The following is a 19,625-nucleotide window of genomic DNA, read 5'->3' on the forward strand; positions in this document are numbered from 1 at the left end:
TTTTTCGTATTCTTCGAAGTCCGAAAAATGTTGTAGGTATTTGGTAGTTACTGAAGGTCTTCTTTACAAGTTACCTTTAAGTAATTCTCTCGTCGTCTCTATTTGTAACTAATTTTTGGAGAAGATTCTCCAATTTCCTTTATTCGCCATGTTTTCCTGGGACTATAAATTAGGGTATAAAAATGAAAGAGGTTTTCCATTTAATGTTCAAAGTTTAATCATTCAACATTTTTCGAGATCACAAAACTGTGTCAAGAGAATCATCTTTTATAATCCAATTTTTAATTTTGTACAAAATATCTTCTCTCGAATAATTTTAAGTAGAGCTAATATAATTAACATGAAATGCAAATCAATAATCCTATCTTCAGTGGAAAGGAGATACAATTTTTGAACTTTAGCAAGTAGATATCAATTAAATTGTGTCTCGGTGCGATGTCGGGCATCGCGTTACCAATGGACAAACTCTTATAACATTATGATAATACGCTCTATTCATTAGGAATGTACTTACAATATTTAATAATCTCTCAATAATTTATAATTTTGATCACAGTGTCCTTAACTGTTAACTTTAACGTATAATACAATTCCGCGTCGAGACATCGAGAATGTCTACAATATATAAAATACTGAGCAATAGAAAACAATTACACAACGAGTGCCTAGCGCTAACGCAATAGAGTCATCTATATCTTAACAATTATTACCTTGTTCGTACTTGGCACAACGAATACGCTCGCATCCTTTCAATATTTGGTATCGCGACTCTCGAGCCCGCCCGCCACGCCAGCGCGGGCGGCTCGTCCACAGCTTGAAAGGACGCCGTGACTTAGTATTAGTTTTGACTTGAGGTAGAACATAGGGATCCGACTATAAACTATACCACGGGTACAACTAGGAATGTAATCGTCAAATGGCAACATACAGCTGTACTACTAAATCTAAACACGTAACAATGTGCAAGAAAGGAAGTCGAGCAGATCAGTAACATTCAATCTTACAGCTTAACATCAAGTTTATAGACTCGGAGAGGGGTCGGCTAACGAAGCGCTGTCGGTCAGCCCAGAAACGGCGCCGGAGTTCACGTACTTACAACTATTAAGTCTTAAAACTAAAGGAAAATAATGCATAGCTTTCCTTTTAGAACAAAGAAATTACGCAAATTTGGCTACACATATCACAAGTGAACGCTTACTGGCGACGACGTAACTATGTACATAATTGAAGTATCCCTGTAGGTCGGTGCTGCGCCTACTTGCGGCGCGAGAGGTCGGCGCCGGCGGCGGGCAGCGCGGCGGAGGGGGCGCGGCGCGCGCGCAGGTTGTGCAGCAGCGCGCGCAGCTGGTGCACGTGCATGCGCGTCACGCTGGGGTCGCCGCTGGCCTCCAGCCACGCCAGGAACTTGTCGCCGTGCTCCAGCGCCTCCGCCGAGCCCGCCTCCCACTCGCCGTGCGTCGCCTCCAGGCTCGTCGTCTCCTTGCTCGCCGTCTGGTTGTTGTTGTTGAACAGCAGGTTGTCGAGCACCGTCCGCGCTTTCGTGTGGCTGCGCGAGTCGTGGCTCTTCTCCGCCGGCGGCTCCTTGTTCTCGGAGCCGAGCTCGGGGCTCGCGGCCGGTTCAGACACCCGTTGTGCGTTGTGTTCCCTGTGCTCGCGCACCTCCTCGTGGTGCTGCGACGTCGGCGTCGTCTGCGCCGGGCTCGTCGCACTCCTCTCCTCGTCGGGTTTTCCTTTGGTCAGATGAGAGTACAGGATATTTTCGGGCGCCTTCTCTTTCGGCACCTGAGCTGCGGACTTCAACTTGTCGTCCGGAAGAGGCATCGCCCCACCGAACTGTTTGTAGTATTGCCACAACCAGGAATTCCTATTGTAATCGAGGTGAGAGTTGATCGGGGCAGCGGGCGCCACCGGTTTCGGCGGTATGCTAGGGTCGGTCTTTCCGAGTTGCAGCGAGTGCGCCGTCGTCGTCTGGGCCGTCAGGTCGAGCATCGCCTGCTGCGTCTTGAGCCAGTACCATAGCGTGTCGTCGACCGGTTGGCTGGCGGCCGACGATGACGTGTGATGATGGCTCGATTTCGACGAACTCCGAGAATACGGATCCGAGTGGTGCGACTTGCTCCGGTGTTTGCTGGTCTCGTTTAAGTTGAGGACTCCATTGTGCGCGGGTTTCGGGGAGCGAACGGAACGAAGGGCGCGGCTCGCGGGCTGCGCCGAAAGCGCGGAGAGGCCGGGGTTGAGCTGGGCGAGGAGCGTCAAGTTGGTGGCGATCTCGTTGAAGCTGAGGCCGAGGTGGGAGTGCGCGAGGCCGGGCAGGTGCGCGAGGCCGGACAGGGGGCTGATGGCGCTCATGGAGACGCTGGCGCCGGGGTCGGGGCGGCGCTCGCGGGCCGCGTGCGCGGGCGGGGAGGGCTCGGCGCGCTTGGTGGTGAGCTCCACGGGCGCGTCGGCGGGCGGCGTGGCGAGCGCGAGGGGCGCGGGCGGGGCGAGGGGTGCGGGCGCGGGCGTGGTGAGGTCGAGGCCGGCTGTTGGCGAGCGCGGCGGCGCGACGGGCGACTCGGTGCGCGCGCGCTTGTCGGGCGGCTCGCCGTCGTTGCTCTTGTCGGTGTCGGGCGAGGATAAGCGTGACGTCATGTAGCGCAGCTTGTCCTCGTTCTTGCACCAGCCGCGCAGCGTGGACTCGGGCACGCCGATGTCGCGCGCGACCGACGCCTTGGACTCGCCGTCGTTGACGCGCTGGATGGCCTCTATCTTGTCGCCGGGCGTCAGGGCGCGCATTGGACGCTTGCCCTTCGTCGCCATTTTGGCTTCGCGCTTTCTGAAACAATAGAGATGCCATTGTTTAAAAATGTCCCTTCTAAGTTCTCATTTGACATTGATATTGATGTGTTTTTGTATTTCTCTAGTTTGTTGTTTGTTTAGTTTTGGGTCTATCTACTTCAATAATCTCAAATCCCCAGAGATTAATCTTTACATAGGTAAAATAACATTGTGATGTTATCTCAAAGTCATAGTTAAGTTCCAAGACGATGCCTTTCCAATTCGTTATGAGTGCCGTTTTTAAATTGTGGTTGAAAGATAAACCTATAACACTATACATAAATGATTTAATTACGTAAGCCGTTATTTACTACGCCTACGTCAAAACGTTACAGCCGGTCACGAATTCCACAAGTAACAGCACCGCTATGCAGTGATGCAACGAACTTAATTATAGCATAAATATCATCCGGATCGTAAGCGAAATGCTTTTGAGGGGTACGATAAAATGGTAGCGTTTACGCGGCAAGCTATAAACTTGCGAAAAGATAAACAAAAAGAAGACATAAAATTATGACCTACGACAACAGTAGGCGGCAAAAGTTGCTGGGGCGTTGACACGGTGACCTTGCAGGCGGCGCGCACTCGGTCACCGGCAGATGGCGCCGCCGGTACCTATAGTTTATGCACCGCACGTATTTTTATTGAGACATTAAAAAGTTTACGGTTTAATTTTATTTTATTTGATTTGCTGCAATTTTTTCAAAACTAGTGGATTTATTATCACGTAGTTTGACAAGTTATTAGGAAAATGATTTGGTAATTAATCTCAATTTCTATTGAAATCCATATACAATGTAAATTAGATAGATATTTTAACTGGTTTATTTTGTAGGTGACTTTATTTTATTCTACATTTCTACGTAATTGTGTATCTAAATAGACATAATTTTGCACGACTTTTAATTTAAAATGTAATTTATTTACGCGGTAGGTTTTAAGTGGTCCGAAACTAACATAATTTAAAAATTATAACACATAACACCACATTAACCGTAAAGCGATTTTTTCATTTAAAATTTAAATGTCTTCATTTTCTATCTTATTTTCTTATCCAAAACCTGAAAAATCTTTAAACTTCAAATAGGCGTAACTTACGATTGTTTTGACGCTAAACAAGAATAATTTTATCAACTTTGAATCGGTAATTTCCATTTTTCAGCCATTAGGTTAACATTTTGTTTAGGCCAGTACAAAACATTACGATTAGACCCCAAAGCGAAAATGAGCTTGTACCTACTTAATGGAATTTATTAGGAAATGCTTAAAATTCTTATTATAATTAATTTATTAGCGAAAAGTTGTGCTTTTCAGAGTTTATTTAATTTTCACTTTTAGGGAAACATCTTAGAGAATCAGGAAACATTCATCTAATTTAAAAATAGTATTCTAGTTGTATTTTTTATGTATAAAATAGTGTTTATGGCACGTAAGTATTATTTATCTACTAGCTAACGAGTATCTGCACTTATATTGGTAACATGATCCAAGAACTAAGTAATGTTACCAAAAAATACAAGCGCACTGTGTAGGTAGAATGATTTATTCGTCGTAGGAAAAGCTCTATCCAAATGAGACAAAATTTTTCAGCTACAATCTGAAAATTCCAAAAGGATTTTTGGAATGATTTTTCGTTTTAAAATCGCGATTCGTGTTTTTGTAATACAAATAAAGAGTTCGACACAAAAGGCACCTAAAGCTACTTTACCGTACCGTAATATTTGAATATTCCATCAAAATCCACCAAAATAAAAATTCACAAACTGAAATTCACTTTGACTGCACAGTACACAACATTGTAACATGAAAACTTTACAACTTACTTGCGAGCCGGCGGCACGTGTGTTGTGTTTACAGTTTTTGACAGCTCAGCCGTTTTGCGAATATAACAAACAGCCGTGAATGGGGAACTCCACCAATAAAAATATAGCACAGATGCGCAATGCGCGACACAAGTTTCAGTTAGTGTTTCACAGAACCGTGGATCACGAGAGTGCCGAGAGCGAGCGGGCGCGAGTTCGTCGCGCTGCGTGCGTCGCGGTCCGCGCGAGGCGACTGTGTGGATGATAAGGCCACCGGGCTCGCGGCCCGCGTCCGCGGCCGGCCGCTCCTTTGTGTCCGTCGGCCCCCGCCCCCGCCCCCCCGCGCGCTATCTCGCCACCTCCGCGACTCGCCTCGTAAACAACCTACCTATCCTCGAACACGATTAATTATGTACTAATTTCACCGACGCATCGCGCAAAGAAAAACCGCGCCGTTTAAACTTTCCTCTCGAGCCCGAAGTTGCCCCAACTTTTATAAGTGCGGAACTTTGTCGTAATATCGTCTCGCGACCGTCTACGAAGTATCCAAATAGTTGCGGACTAATTACATTCGTCTGTCTTTGTTCTTTTTCTGTGGGCGAGAGTTAGGTAAACAGAAGCTTTTTAACTACAGACTGGCATAGCTGAAATGCTACGAGATTCGTAGTCTTGTAGTCTTTTTTTGATCAATAACTTATGATTTGTTCGTCAATTTCTCACTGGGTAAATTCTTGGTAGCTATGTCGTAACAGGATCTGCATTTTAAACATCAGTTACCGCTAAATGGTTGATTGATTTTTAGTCGTCTCAAATCGTGTGGTGCTTTAGGCAGCAAACAAACGCAGGTAGCCGTCTATTGTTCGGTCGCCCATAGATAACGAGCGAAAGCTTACTCATACTTATTTATCAGTCTCCCGGTAAGCACTAGCTTTAAATTCCTAATGCTGTGAATATGCGTCCGGATTATTGTTGTGAACTTGTGACGCGTGTTATTTCTTTAATCCTCGTTGATTGTTGACACGAATCTGTTGTTGCAGTACTAATTTTCGTTGAGTGATAAATGATTAATCATACAATTATTTTGAGTAGGCATAACAATATACATGTTTTAAACAGATCGTAAAGTTAATTAATTAATTACTCGTGTAACTGGCCTTTAACGACGCCGGTGTTTCAGTAATATGAGAACTTCTCAGCGATTACAAATGCCGCTCGAGTGTACAATTACACTAAAGAGCTATTTTAAGATGGCAGATGATTACATTTTTGTTTACGTTGATGTCTTTTCAAGGAAGGCTTATTCTGTAGTTGATTAATTATTTAAAAGCACTTTAAGTTCATCAAAGCTTTTCTATAAGTTCGTTGGTTATATAATTTAATGTTTAACTTACTAAATAATATTTTGTTTTTAACTTAGTAGGCTTTTAACAAATAATGTAAGGCAGAGTAAGGACTCTACACCAATCATACAAAGATATTTTTGATCATCTCGTAAAAATGAGTAAAATAGGTACTGCTTATTGCTCATTTCCGTACATAAGTGGCAAACCATTTTATTTTAACATAGTCATTTGTTCTCTGGGACTGTAGAGAAATTGCCCAAAGAGTTTCCAACTGTTTAAATCAAAACTGGTAGACATTCAAACCTCATTACAGTACAGAGGTTATCAGAGCCGATGTTTGCAGTATTACCCGTTTCTAGTACAGGTACAGGCGACAGCTTCTCAAACTATACATTTTTTGTTCCGGCCGGGCAGAAATTGAAATGATGAATTTTAATTTCTGTGACAGGTCTGGGTGTTACTATGTATAATATGTATGTATTTAAAAAAAAGTATATAAGTAGTATATCCGTTAAGCTAGCACCCATAACACAAGCATTAAGTTGCTTACTTTGGGGCTAGCTGGCGATGTGTGAAATTGTCCAAAGATTTATTTATTTATTATTATTATTTATTTGTTCCAAAATCAACCATAATACAATCGAATAAGATCCCACAGTTAAACCTGATGTGCTATGTAGTTAGGTGGCCGGGAACGCGGCTAGTTCATCCGTGCCCGGGGGATGAGCGTTGCTAGGCAGCGCAAAAAGCGGTTACGGGACGTAATGTTTTGCTTAACGGGAACACCGGGACGTTTAGCGAATGCTTCCTTAGCGGAGGTTGTGTTACATAATCAGAATCAGTGAATAGAAAGTGCAAACGCTGTCTGGTGTCTGGCTTTGAGCTAGGCATCGGCTGATCCAACAAAATAAACCAAAAGTTGGCTTTTCTCAAACTCAGAATTTGGTGAATAATATTGCGAACGGTGGCTTTATCGTTTTGAGCTGTTTTTAGGGAAATTCTGTAGTAGGTCTGTGTAAAATTGTTTATTCTGTCACTGAAACACCAGGATAAAAAGTATCTTTTGTTTTTATCTGGGTTTCAAACTAGCTGTTCAGTGGCTTAGACCAAAAAGTTCACAGACGGACAGGAGTTACTATCGCTTCAATAATATTAGTATGTATATGAGTATGGAAAGATGTTTCTCGTTATGTCCAAGGGGCGACAGAGCTAGAAAACTCATTTTCATCATCTATTCACTTGATAAAATGATAAATATCAATGTCGCAGTCACAGAAACATCATAAAATAATGTAGGCTCTAACTGCATGAACTACAGCTTAGTATCCCCGTAGCTTGACATGGTGACATCACTACCATGCATGAGCTAGCGACCCTTGAGTTACTCTTTTCATGTGTGACGTCACGATGCTCCTTTGTTTCCAACCCCTTGCTCATTATCAGATTATTGTGCTAAAATGAATCTAGCCTTTATGATGTAGAGTCAGTTATAAAAGAAGTACATATGTAACGTATTTCTACGTTTATAAATGTAAGTAAAGCCGATCAAAAGATTACGCCATCGTACTCAGAAAAGTATACGATGTGTGTAGGCAATGGTAACATCAATTTATCGATTTATATTCTATAAAGCCGTAAACAATATTTTGTATCTAATTTAGGGACATCGAAAGCTTATAGGTCGGATTTTTTTTTAAATTAATTTTTTTAATTGAATGAATAATAACTATTATAAGCTTATAAGTAGAGCTTTGCTCTAGCTAGGGCTACTAGTAGGACCAAAAGCTTAGTTGCTATAGTATACAGTCTATAGTATTTAATAAAAGAACAACGTAATAAATATTCAACGAACTTCAAAGGTTGCGTAATTTACAGCAAATATTTACACAATAATCAATAAATTTTTCGGTAATTATTTTCTACCACGGAATTATAGCGAACTCTACATTCACCCATCATAGTGTTTTGAATACAGTCGTATTGTATTATGTATTTCTGTGATTTCTTGGAATTGCATTATGTATTTCTGTGATTTTTTGCCGTTTATCTGTACCTCTAGTAGGAAAAACTTTCGAGTTCGTTTCGTTGCGTATTCAAAGTGTTATCGAAAAATTTTGTATGAAAAATTAAACAGCGCCCCCTAGGGCGGCTATAATATTAGGGGGCTTTTTTAAATTTTGTATTAATTTTTAATACAAAATTTTTCGATGACTCTTTGAATACGCAAACGAAACGAACTCGAAAGTTTTTCGTACTAGAGGTACGGATGCTCTACATTGTACATAAGTGAGACATACGCCTATTAATCCAGGTAAACAGTGTACTTAGTTGCCTGCAGGTCACAGTTATTTCTAGGAATGAACTATTTATTTATAATATCCATGTAATTTGTTCGTAAAAGTGATAACAACTTCGGTAGAGTGCGTTATGTTAATTATGAACATATTAATTTGTATTCGTATGTGTTAAGCTCTCTATAATAATGCTACAAGTACTTTAAGCCTAGTATTACGATGATTTATATCATTACTACGCTGATACAAACAATATTAGCGACAACATTCTCTTTATTCTGCATTTTCGCGTAGGTACTTTCGCCGGTCGCGGGGCGGCGCATTGGCAATATATATCTTCGCCCCAACGCGGCGCGTAGCACGTTCTTGTCCGAACGCGTCTAAAAATTCAAGTCTCGGTGCAGGCCGCGAGTCGCGACTCGCGCCGGCTAATGAGCGGGGGGGCGGGGGCGCGGTAATGGCGCGGCGTCGGATGTCGCCGGGGTGCCCGCCGCGTCGCCGATAACGAAATCACTAGAGAACGTGCGCGTGGATACACGAAGCGAGATTTTTTTGGACTCGCCCCGCTGCCTTCGCGAAACTTCGGTCGGCTGATCAATAGATATGTGGCGATGTTGCTCGCTTACTATTGACTTTGAAATGCCAATGTTTCAAGGCACTTGTGATGGTGACGTCTGACGGCCACTAAAATATGTGGCGCCATTTCAAGTGGTTGTTGTTGGAATTTATAAAATGTAACTTTATACATATATGAGATGCCACGCCTATGATTCACTGACTCTACATTTCTGATCTGGAAACGCAATTTAAACATTGACGTGCCGTTGTTCGTGCTTGACTGAAAGTTAACTTTACCCATCATGATGTCTTCAATCTTAGGGTAATTTCACTATGCCTAGCTAAATACCCGAACAGTTGTGAAAATACTCTGAAACTTATAAACATGGGCACACTATCTAACACATACAAACCGTACCTCCTTCTATTGTATTAATAAAGTACTCGACTGCGTTATCGCTACAATAGAGGCACAAAGGCCCGCATTCCCGAACGCGATTACGAGAAACTATTTAAAGAAAGTCGTTTATCCCTTACAAAGTGCGCAGGTACCCGCAAATGCGCGTGTGAGTCAGAACTCAGATCTGAGTTCTGATGCCGCATCCGGCGTTCGCGGTCCGCGTCCTGCCCGAAATACAGGCGCGCCTCGTGTGCCGTTTTGAAACTATGCCTTTGATCACAGAGTTGTTTTTCGTAAAGCTGTATTGCCTATTGATATTGTCGGTTTCAAGTTTAGAGAGTACAAAATTAAGTTATGGCACAAGGATATTACCTAGTTAGTGTATTGACACTATTTGCAATAAGTAAGAGTACTAGTGTCTCTAAGTATATTATTTATTTATGATAAGACTCTTCTGCCGTTGTCCATAGTTTTTTGAAGACCGATTGCAGGCATATACTTATTTTGTATCACAGCGCCGTTTATTACGAAAACATTGCAATTAGCTTAATTAGGTACCTGCGGACAAGCGCATGACAAATAAAAGCATGACTGGCTAGGTAATTACCACACTTTGTTAATGCAAGTTAAACTTTAAACAAGTGTGAAATTATTTTTTAACTTAACTTTTAATATAATTATGGAAGCCTGTTATTAAATATTAAATATATATCCTTGGACATTTTACACTTCGCTTCTAGTCCCAAACTAAGCAAAGCTTGTACTATGGGTACTAGACAACGGATATTATTATTAGCTATACTATCACTCTAACTTTTTATCGTTGTTGGTTTCAATAAATATGTAAGTCATGGTTGTTTTAAATATGGAACCGTGATCAACAAACTTTAGGGCAAAGGTAGAGATTCCAAATACGCGGTCCGCGGGCTCGGCGCGGCCTCGCTGCCTTCGCGGCACTCTACGTGCCTGTTCGATATACACCCGAAAGGTTTTGCGCCTCTATTTAATGATTAAAGGCACGGCAAAAAGTGCCACACGAGCTGTCGTGGTCGATATAGGTTGGTGTCTAAACGAAAATTAGATTTTTCTCTGATATGTTCTGTCAGAGCTTTTCATACCTAGATGGACAAAGCCATTTTGTACACAAGTTGACGATTGTCACCAAATCTATATATCTATATATATAAAAGAAAGTCGTGTTAGTTACTCCACTTTTAACTCAAGAACGGCTGAACCGATTTGGCTGAAAATTGTCAGGGAGGTAGTTTAGAGCCAGCAGAAGGACATGGGATACTTTTTATCCCGTTCGAAATTAAAAAAAAAGTCTGCTTATTTATTGCCATTAAGGCGGAACAAAGTTCGCCGGGTCAGCTAGTCTATCTATTATATAAAAGAAAGTCGTGTTAGTTACTCCACTTATAACTCAAGAACGGCTGAACCGATTTAGCTGAAAATTGTCAGGGAGGTAGTTTAGAGCCAGGAGAAGGACATAGGATACTTTTTATCCCGTTCGACAGCATTCCCGTGTGACTTGACATGAAACGTCAGTCACTATAAAACGTGGTATAACAAAAAAGAATCAAGACTGGAATAACAAAACACGCGGGCGAAGCCGCGGGCGGAAAGCTAGTTGTTGAATAATGTAGCTTTTCTATCGTGTGGACTGTAAACAACGAGTCACAAATACCATAGGAGTATTGTAGTATGAAAGCTTTTGATTTTCAAATCAATTCGTAGGGACTACATGATATCTGTGTGCGTTTACTTGATTTTAACCTATAGTCGAGTTGTGTTACTACGACCGCTGTAAAAGCAGACTAAAGGCTGGATCGCACCATCTTACTTTAACTTTGGCAAACGTCTAAAATCTGTCAAACTCCATACAAAAAGCACCGGTTATCGTTATAGTTACGGTCAAAGTTAGGTGGTGCAACTCAGCCTTAAGGTTTTCTGGTTATCTACCACATCATTGTTGTAGCGCAGATTTAATTGGTGGTAAACCTCCTATTGAAGTTAAAAGTTTGTAAAAACCTTTGTAGAGAATTTGAGGTTTTTTACAACGTTAAACGTATCAAATTGACAAACGAAGTAAATAAAGAGGTTTGGAGGTGATTATCCCACCGCAACAACTACAATTTTCCTCCTTCGTTTTTGCTTTACTTTTGATGACTCGTGCTGATTTAAAATGGTTGTTTTCAAATACGGTTACATGTGCAAAATTTTCCTACGTAAATGTGTTGTTTTCAAGTGGACTCAAAATATTATAATTTCAATCGTAGTTGCATGTGGCACAAAAAAGGTATCCATTATTCAATATTGGTCGGCGCGACCTTGGCGTTTGCAGCGTTTTCCATAGCGCCCCCAACTGTCCCCAATGTGAGTGTGTGTGTCTGCGCAAATTGTGATATGTCTGTCTACGCATAGGAGACAGTCCAGATTTATCGAACTAGCTGTTGCCCGCCGGCTTCACCCGCATTGATTGTGTTTATTATGGAAACCGAGACATTATTTTTATCTTTTTCAGCAATGAAAATCCACGGTGGATTGTGAATGTCATTAGAGGAAGTCTCTACCTCTATCGTCTAAAGCTCACAAGCTAAACATTGACCAGTGACAATACCTGGATTAGAGATTCCATGATTGTCTCTGACAGTGAAAGTGAAAGATTCAATTGATTGTTAGAATGTAATAAAATAGTTCGACATAATTATTTGATTAGTGACAAAAATAAAATAATACTGGCCATAGGGACAGAAGTTCGAATATTATTTGTATGTAAGTAGTCCGTAGTCGTACCTATTTAGTTTCAATTTTGAATTGGTAAGTTTTTTATTTTTTATTGTGTTGTCGTGCTATAGCTTGCCAGTTTGGACGCTGAATCGCAATTTTTGAGCTAGCTCATTTTGAACAAATACCAATGGAATCACAATATTGGCGAATTCCAAATTTAACCCTTATTCAAACGCGAGCTGGTATGCATTTTTTTTACAAAGCTGAAGTGGATTTTGGGTAATTGTGGGTCACTTATTTCATATTTTTGATCAAAATTTATAAAAAAATAGGGGAAGGGGTAGTTTTTTGGGTGGTAAATAATTTACCATTATCCATTCATGACTACAAATTATTAAATATTGGTGGTAAAATAGTTACCATTGTCCGTTTTGGTTTATTTTTGGTTCTTGACTAGTGACTTCCTCTTGGTTCTACCTATATTTTATTAAATATTTTGGGAATGAAATAAATTTATTAGTGACCGACCGAATATTCGTTTTCGTTTTCGTTTTCGGCCATTTTCGGCCAAAAATGGACATTCGGCCATATTTTCGTTTTCGGCCAAAATACCAGCCGAAGCTTCGGCCAAACCGAATATCAGAAATACGTAAATAAGATGGGGACGTTTATCGTTCCGATATCTTCGGAAGTGAATCTAATGGACTCATGGTTCCAATCAGACTAGAACGGACGCGGTATTGTCACACTCTTTTGAAGTTTTGAAGTGAGGTTACGTTGTAAAGGGTGTCCAGCGAAAATTTTCCAAGTTGAAAATCGAATACAAATAAAACCAGTTTTCATTAAGTTTAATTGTTTCAAAATAGAGTCTAATGCGGATTTGAAATGTTCGCAGTTGAGCAATAAGTATTTGAAATGTATTGTCGAATGATCGATGAATGTCTGATACCACAACTGCAACTGCATCCCGGCCAACTACTATTTCAGCAAGAAGGTGTCTCACCACACACGGAGAGTACCTCGATGGAGACACTGAGGACTATTTTTTTTAGCCGCCTCGGTCACCAGATCTCACACCATGCGACTTTTTCTTGTGGGGATATCTCAAGTCAAAAGTTTACAGCAAACAATCCTTAAATAATTCAGGTTCTGTAAGAAAATATCCGCCGTGAAGTTGCAGGAAAATTATTAGCGCGATTTGCTCTCGCATAGTTGCGAATGTAAGGGTCCGGCTGTGAGAGTGCCTATAGTAAAACGGGCATCATTTAAAAGACATTGCCTATAAAAAAATAAATCCGCATTGTTAAACTCCAGTTTGCATTAGTAATAAATAATAAAAAATCATTAATTTATTTGTATGAATCATTTTTTAAGTTGAAAAATTCCCACTGGACACCCTTTACTTCTTCTTCAGTTCCCAATATTTCAATATACACCGGAAATAATATTCTACTAAGAATTCATAATTCAATTTTTTGTGTTTTAATGCCGGTTTTCTTTAATCAATCCTTATTAAAAACAACTGTCAAACGTCATTATGTTTTTGGTCAAAACATTAACGGTTTTCAAAGTTTTTACATAATTTCAGATTGAAATTTGAGAGTTGAAGGTCATTTTCGTTTTCGTTTTCGTTTTCGGCCGAAAATGGGACTGCAGCCGAAGCTTCGTTTTCGTTTCCGTTTTCGGCTGAAAATCCATATTCGGTCGGACACTAAAATTTATTGTTTTTATAACTAAAAATATTTATTAATATTAGTTATTATGCTTACAATTAGGATGCTTACCTTGACTCTGAAACTAACAATTCACTAATTACGTAACGTCAAAACGTTACGTAAATAGTTATCAAAATAACTTAAAATTTCTCCAAATATTTATTTAGTTTTATTTGTACACATACAAAAAACAACAGTTTTTTTATATCGCATCAAACTTTTGTCAAGACGGGATCGGACAATGATAAACTATTTACCACTTCTTTAAAATGTCTAAATTATATGAATAAATCAATTGCAGACGTTGCCTATAAGTGAGATTATACAATAAATGTTATAGTTTAGGAATTTGAATCGAAAAAACACTTATCAGAATTTTCGTTGAACAAAGTTTCAAAAATACCAAAAACGCGCGCTAAAAACTTGAAATTTTTCACACCAAAACCGTTTGGTTGACTTTGACATTACCTGACAGTGACAAATGACGTTGAAAAGTTGTAAAATGGCATAGATAAGTAAAAAAATATATTTAAAAATATAAATAAGTGACCAAGATATCTTTAAGTATTACCATATCGAAAATTAGGATCCTTTTTTAAAAGTAAACAAAGTGGTAATATATCTACCTTTATTTGAATAAGGGTTAAAAATGCAGTGGCCAATAGTTGGTGGTCTAACAGTTGTTTCCAAGTCTCATTCATCAGTATCTCGTACTGTAAGATTGTGGCGATACCGTTGCTTTGTTTAGCGCGGACATAACTCACCGACCCGCCATCTTGGCTCTCGCGGTGTCGCGACCGATCCTACGCGACGTGGGTGCTACAAAACTTGCGATGCGGCTGTATTGTAAACTAATGCGGATATTTTAAGCTTCAAGTACTAATTAATTTATTGGTGCTATGTTACGTATTCTATGACTATTGTAACTAACATTATCTTTTTGTGAAATCAATCAATGAATAGTTTTATGACTTTTTGGTAGAGTCGTCAATTTTTAGTTTTTGACCGTCATTACCGAGTTTGGTCAACGTTCTCTGCATGAATTCCGCATGGTATTTAGCAGTATCTGTTTACTTCGCAGCACTCCCTAGGTAACTAATTGAGGATTACTAATAAGTCGTTATCTCGCGACTCGCTGCAACCGCCGACCTCCGATAACGGTGAATAGCTGCGACGCGGCCGCGCCAATGTGACCTGTATCACAGTGCGTTAAAGTGCACGTATTTTGGACGCGCTAGGGGTGGCGGTTGATACAGCATGTTTCTCTCCGTATGACTTTGAACCTTATTCATAATACAGATAGAGCTTAAATTCAGTTGTGTATAAAAGGGCTTCGTTTTTTACGTGTCACGCGAAAAACAGCTCTACCACACGGACATAAAGATCAGGCGTGAATGACTCCAGGGTTGGCAAAGGCAAGTGTTGCCCGCACCTCATCAATCATAGCAATCGAAAGCTCAGATAATGTAATTACTGGATCGCGAGTATTCACTTCCGAGGGAACACTTTGTTTGAATGCAAAATGCAGGTTCCTGGTACTTTTTTATGACTCACATCTTCTTTTCCTTTTAATCCTCTTAAGTCATTTGGTTTTTTATCTTTTTTATGTTTTACAACTGCTTCAGGAGCTTTCGGGTTATGTCATGAAGAGCATTGTTCTTTTTATACTTATCTCGACTAAATATGGTGATGGCGAACTGTCGATTAAAGAATCGTTCATGAAAACTGAAAAAGTTTAGAAGCGTCGTAATTGAGACGGATTTGGTTTAACATAAACCATCGTTTCATTAAAAAAACAAAATGCGATCGGTCTAATGTCGTTCTTCTTTTGTTCGAACGTTCTTATTTTAAATTCGTAAGCATCCGCGATATGGTTCCGCGAAACGCCAGGGGTGTTCGGCGCCGCGTTACCTGGACGCGTTTTTCATGCGATTATCGTTGTCAAAGCTATAAAGTTGAGTGGGAATAAGGACGGGTTTGGTGAACACTTACTATGATTATTGGTGTTACGTAATACGCGGGTGCGTTGGGTAGAATCGCGGGTCGCAGGTAGGCGCGGGAAAGAGTTGGGCCCAGAGACCCGCTCTAACGTGCCGGGTACGTTTTTTTATACATTTGCTACGCGGATTTTTGGGTGTTTGAAAATTATTACCACTGAGCTTTTGGTTGAAAGGAACAGTCGTGGGGTATCGCCTTTTGTCTTACTTTCTCTTTTATTGAGCAGTACCTCTAGTAGGAAAAACTTTCGAGTTCGTTTCGTTGCGTATTCAAAGTGTCATCGAAAAATTTTGTATGAAAAATTAAACAGCGCCCCCTAGGGCGGCTATAATATAGGGGGCGCTGTTTAATTTTTCATACAAAATTTTTCGATGTCACTGAATACGCAACGAAACGAACTCGAAAGTTTTTCCTACTAGAGGTACAGATACCTTATTAAATTCTGTGTGGGTTTTTATGGGCCCCACGGTGTTTAAAAAAGAATCAAACATTTATTAAATTAAATTACATTCAATTAGAACGCAAAGAAATAAATATCCCAACTAATATTATAAATGCGAAAGTAACTCTGTCTGTCTGTCTGTCTGTCTGTCTGTCTGTTACGCTTTCCCGCTTAAACCTCGCAACCGATTTTGATGAAATTTGGCATAGAGATAGTTTGAGTCCCGGGAAAGAACATAGGATAGTTTTAATCCCGGTTTTTGAAACAGGGACGCGCGCGATAAAGTTTTTCTGTGACAGACAAAATTCCACGCGGGCGAAGCCGCGGGCGGAAAGCTAGTTATTAATATTATGATTGTAAACTAGGAACTTTCTTTCAACCGAAATAACATTAGTCAGATTTTATGAGCCGCCACAATCATTCATATTGTCATTATTGGCTCTATCGGAACGGCTCCAAGGGTCCTCTTAACCAAATATGGTGATTTTTCAGTATGAGTGTATTGAGTGTCCTATTTGGAATTCAAACCCAAGACCTTTGAATCAAGAGAGTCCACTAGATGACGTCACGAATTTGAAGTTCAGAAAAGTGATGAGCAAATCGAAGTCTGGACCTTACAATGCGGGCCGCTTCCGTGCCGCAATAAGAACACGAGTGTCGGATTACAAACTCCTTCCCACCGCGGCACCGGTCCGCGGGCCCGCCCCGTCCGGGGGCCAAGATGGGAAACACGTCCCATTTCTCCGAACTCCGGAGCGGCCCGCGAAAAAAGCGGTGCAGACATGTTTATTATTTTATCAATGACAATGCGCCATGTAGGGTTGGGTCTTGGGTCACGACTTTACCTATAATGAAAGTTTTTTCATAATGTCTGTGAGAATCTTTACAGTTTGTGGATTTGTGCATTGGTGCTTAAAAATCAATTCTTGTTTTTTATCCGTCCTGTCCTTTTTCAATTTTGGCACAGTAGCTATGTAGTTGACAATTAATTTTGGAGCTAATGATATCAACCCTTAATCTTTTGTTGTAAGCCTAAAGCTTTATGAAAAAGTGTTTTTCAAACTGTGACTGAAAAGTATCATTTTTTCCCGCTGAAATTAAAGCACATACTGTGACAAAGTTGTCCAAGCATCGAAAAGTATCACTCGCACCTCCGAATCTCCAAAAACAATAGATGAACGGCGTTTTATTATATGACCAAGATGTCCAAGTATCGGAAGGCATCACTCTCTTACATTGGAATCTCCAAAAACAACAGAAGATCGGTGTTTAGGTGGATTAATGTGTGCCCTGCCGCGACTTGCAGAAATTGTGCATGCTCTTTGCTTGGTGATAAAATATTGGATACGCGCACCAACTAGTGTAGAGAGCCATTAGTACAGTGCAATAGCTATTTAACTTAGTTGATTTCAAAGCTAGATGGAAAACTGTTTTTCGAACTGTGACTGAAAAGTATCATTTTTCCGAGCTGAAAATAAAGCACATTCTGTGACTAAGTTCACTAAGCATCGGAGGGCATCACTCTCGCACCTCGGAATCTCCAAAATGAGACATTAGGTATACATTCTCTCAATCTCTCATACTTTTACAAGAAGAAATTGTGCATGCTCTTTGCTTGGTGATAAAATATTGAGTGTAGAGAGCCCTAGCACAGTGCAATAGCTTTTTAACTTAAGAGTTGATTTCAAAGCTAGATGGATTTTAGGGGTGTCAGTTCGAGTTACCTCCACGTAAAACTGGGTTGTTACTGAATCCACTCTGACATCGAAAAGTATCACTCGCACCTCCGAATCTCCAAAAACAATAGATGAACGGCGTTTTATTATATGACCAAGATGTCCAAGTATCGGAAGGCATCACTCTCTTACATCGGAATCTCCAAAAACAACAGAAGATCGGTGTTTAGGTGGATTTATGTGGGCCCTGCCGCGACTTTCGAGGAAGCTGCTTCATTGAGACGTTATGTTTCTATTGTCGCGTAGTTTACGGCCGCCTGCCGCGTTCACCGCGTATTTAGAAACCGATCCTTTTCTTTGGACTACTTTAAGCTACTCATACTTTTACGAGTAAATGAAGAAAATGTGCATGCTCTTGCTCTGTTGCAAAATACCAAGCAAAGAAAACGAGTGCGAACATTAAAAAGTTTACACGGTTTGTCTCTACGTATTTTTTTGTGACTTCATCATCATCATTATCATTTCAGCCTGTTGTGACTTTTGTGCACCAGCATTTTGTGACTCAGATTTTCAGTTTAACTTCTACAACCAATTTTGTTTCATTTCACTGCACATATTCACAATGATGTCTAGTCTAGTATGTATATTTATTCAGTCAGCCTTCCTAATTCTTTTTGGCCACATCGTAGCAAGAACAACTCTACATCGTAGTTTTATAACATTCCGACACTTAGTCGTAAGGAAACGTTAGAAATCTATTCATACAAAATACAGGAGTGGTATATTATTACGGGCATTTATTTCCTTGTGTCAGACAATAGGGCCATTCGCAGGGCCGCAGGGCGCCGCGGATACGGCCCGTCCCCGAGTAAAAAACGCAGTCGCGATGGGGCCCGGCCGAAATGCATGGTAATTGATGCACAATAATGACGTAGGTATGTCTCGATGTTTTGGGGAGCGATCAATGATCACATATCGATTCCTACTTATCATCGGAGCGATTGCTTTTTCCCTATTACTGAAACCAGCCCCCCTAGCCAAAACGCAGTTTTTGATCGAATCGAAAATCGAATCCGTCAAAACTCCATACAAAAAAGGGGCTTTTCGACCACTTTTCGACTGGTTTGCGATTATAATTTGCACTTTGTCTAGACCCACAGAGCGTTATTGAAACAAATGAGAAATTGAATCCTTCAGCAATGTTTCTTCTTATTTTATAACGCAAAATGTTCTGAGGAAAGACGTCTGTTTGTTATTAGGTATACGCAGATAGTTACTAAACGGATTTTGATGAAATTCTACATGGTGTAAATAACGTCATCACTTATCAATACATGAATGCAGCACATAGAGCACATAGTTTATTAGTCAGGCTATGATTGTGTCGAGTAGTATGAGTGGTCGTGGTAGAAGGCAAAATAATCTATACAAACATAGTCAAAATATTCAATCATGATTCAACAATTGCAAATAGGTTAACCATACATTTCAGTCATATGATCCCATTAGCAGGAAACTTGAGTTCTTACGAGCTGAAAACGCTTCATCACACTGCAGTTGGCAACCGCAGCCCATAATAAACTTCGTAATCGCTTCGGAAAACCTATTCTGTCCGACTTAATATTAATATTTGATAGGACCTGTTGATTCTCCTGTTTATCTCTCTAACTACACACTTGTGAGCTTTATTACCTGCGTGCGAGGGTCGAGATTGTAATGATGTGGAGTGTTGTCGTTGACAGAACGTTTGCGGGGATCGTTTCGACTAATTAAATCGGTTTATGAGCTTTTGTTTTGTGTTTGCGAGGAGTTTGCGAGTTTATACCGATTGGAGGAAGTTTTCTGCAAAT

General features: G+C 40.4%; 1 protein-coding gene across 1 annotated transcript; it reads right to left on the reverse strand.

Annotated features, from left to right (window-relative positions):
* Window positions 1–429: 429 nt before the first annotated feature.
* LOC114358162 (protein distal antenna) lies at window positions 430–4,993 on the reverse strand. The gene is made up of 2 exons (XM_028312044.1): window positions 4,641–4,993; window positions 430–2,815 (listed from the first exon to the last, which is right to left on the reverse strand). Exon 2 carries the CDS (start codon window positions 2,797–2,799, stop codon window positions 1,255–1,257), a length of 1,545 nt encoding a protein of 514 aa, XP_028167845.1. The 5' UTR covers window positions 2,800–2,815; window positions 4,641–4,993; the 3' UTR covers window positions 430–1,254.
* Between the last annotated feature and the right edge of the window lie 14,632 nt (window positions 4,994–19,625).

Source organism: Ostrinia furnacalis, unplaced genomic scaffold (assembly GCF_004193835.3).
Source record: "Ostrinia furnacalis isolate ACB-3 unplaced genomic scaffold, ASM419383v2 OfSCF3745, whole genome shotgun sequence".
Taxonomy (NCBI): Eukaryota; Metazoa; Arthropoda; class Insecta; order Lepidoptera; family Crambidae; genus Ostrinia; species Ostrinia furnacalis.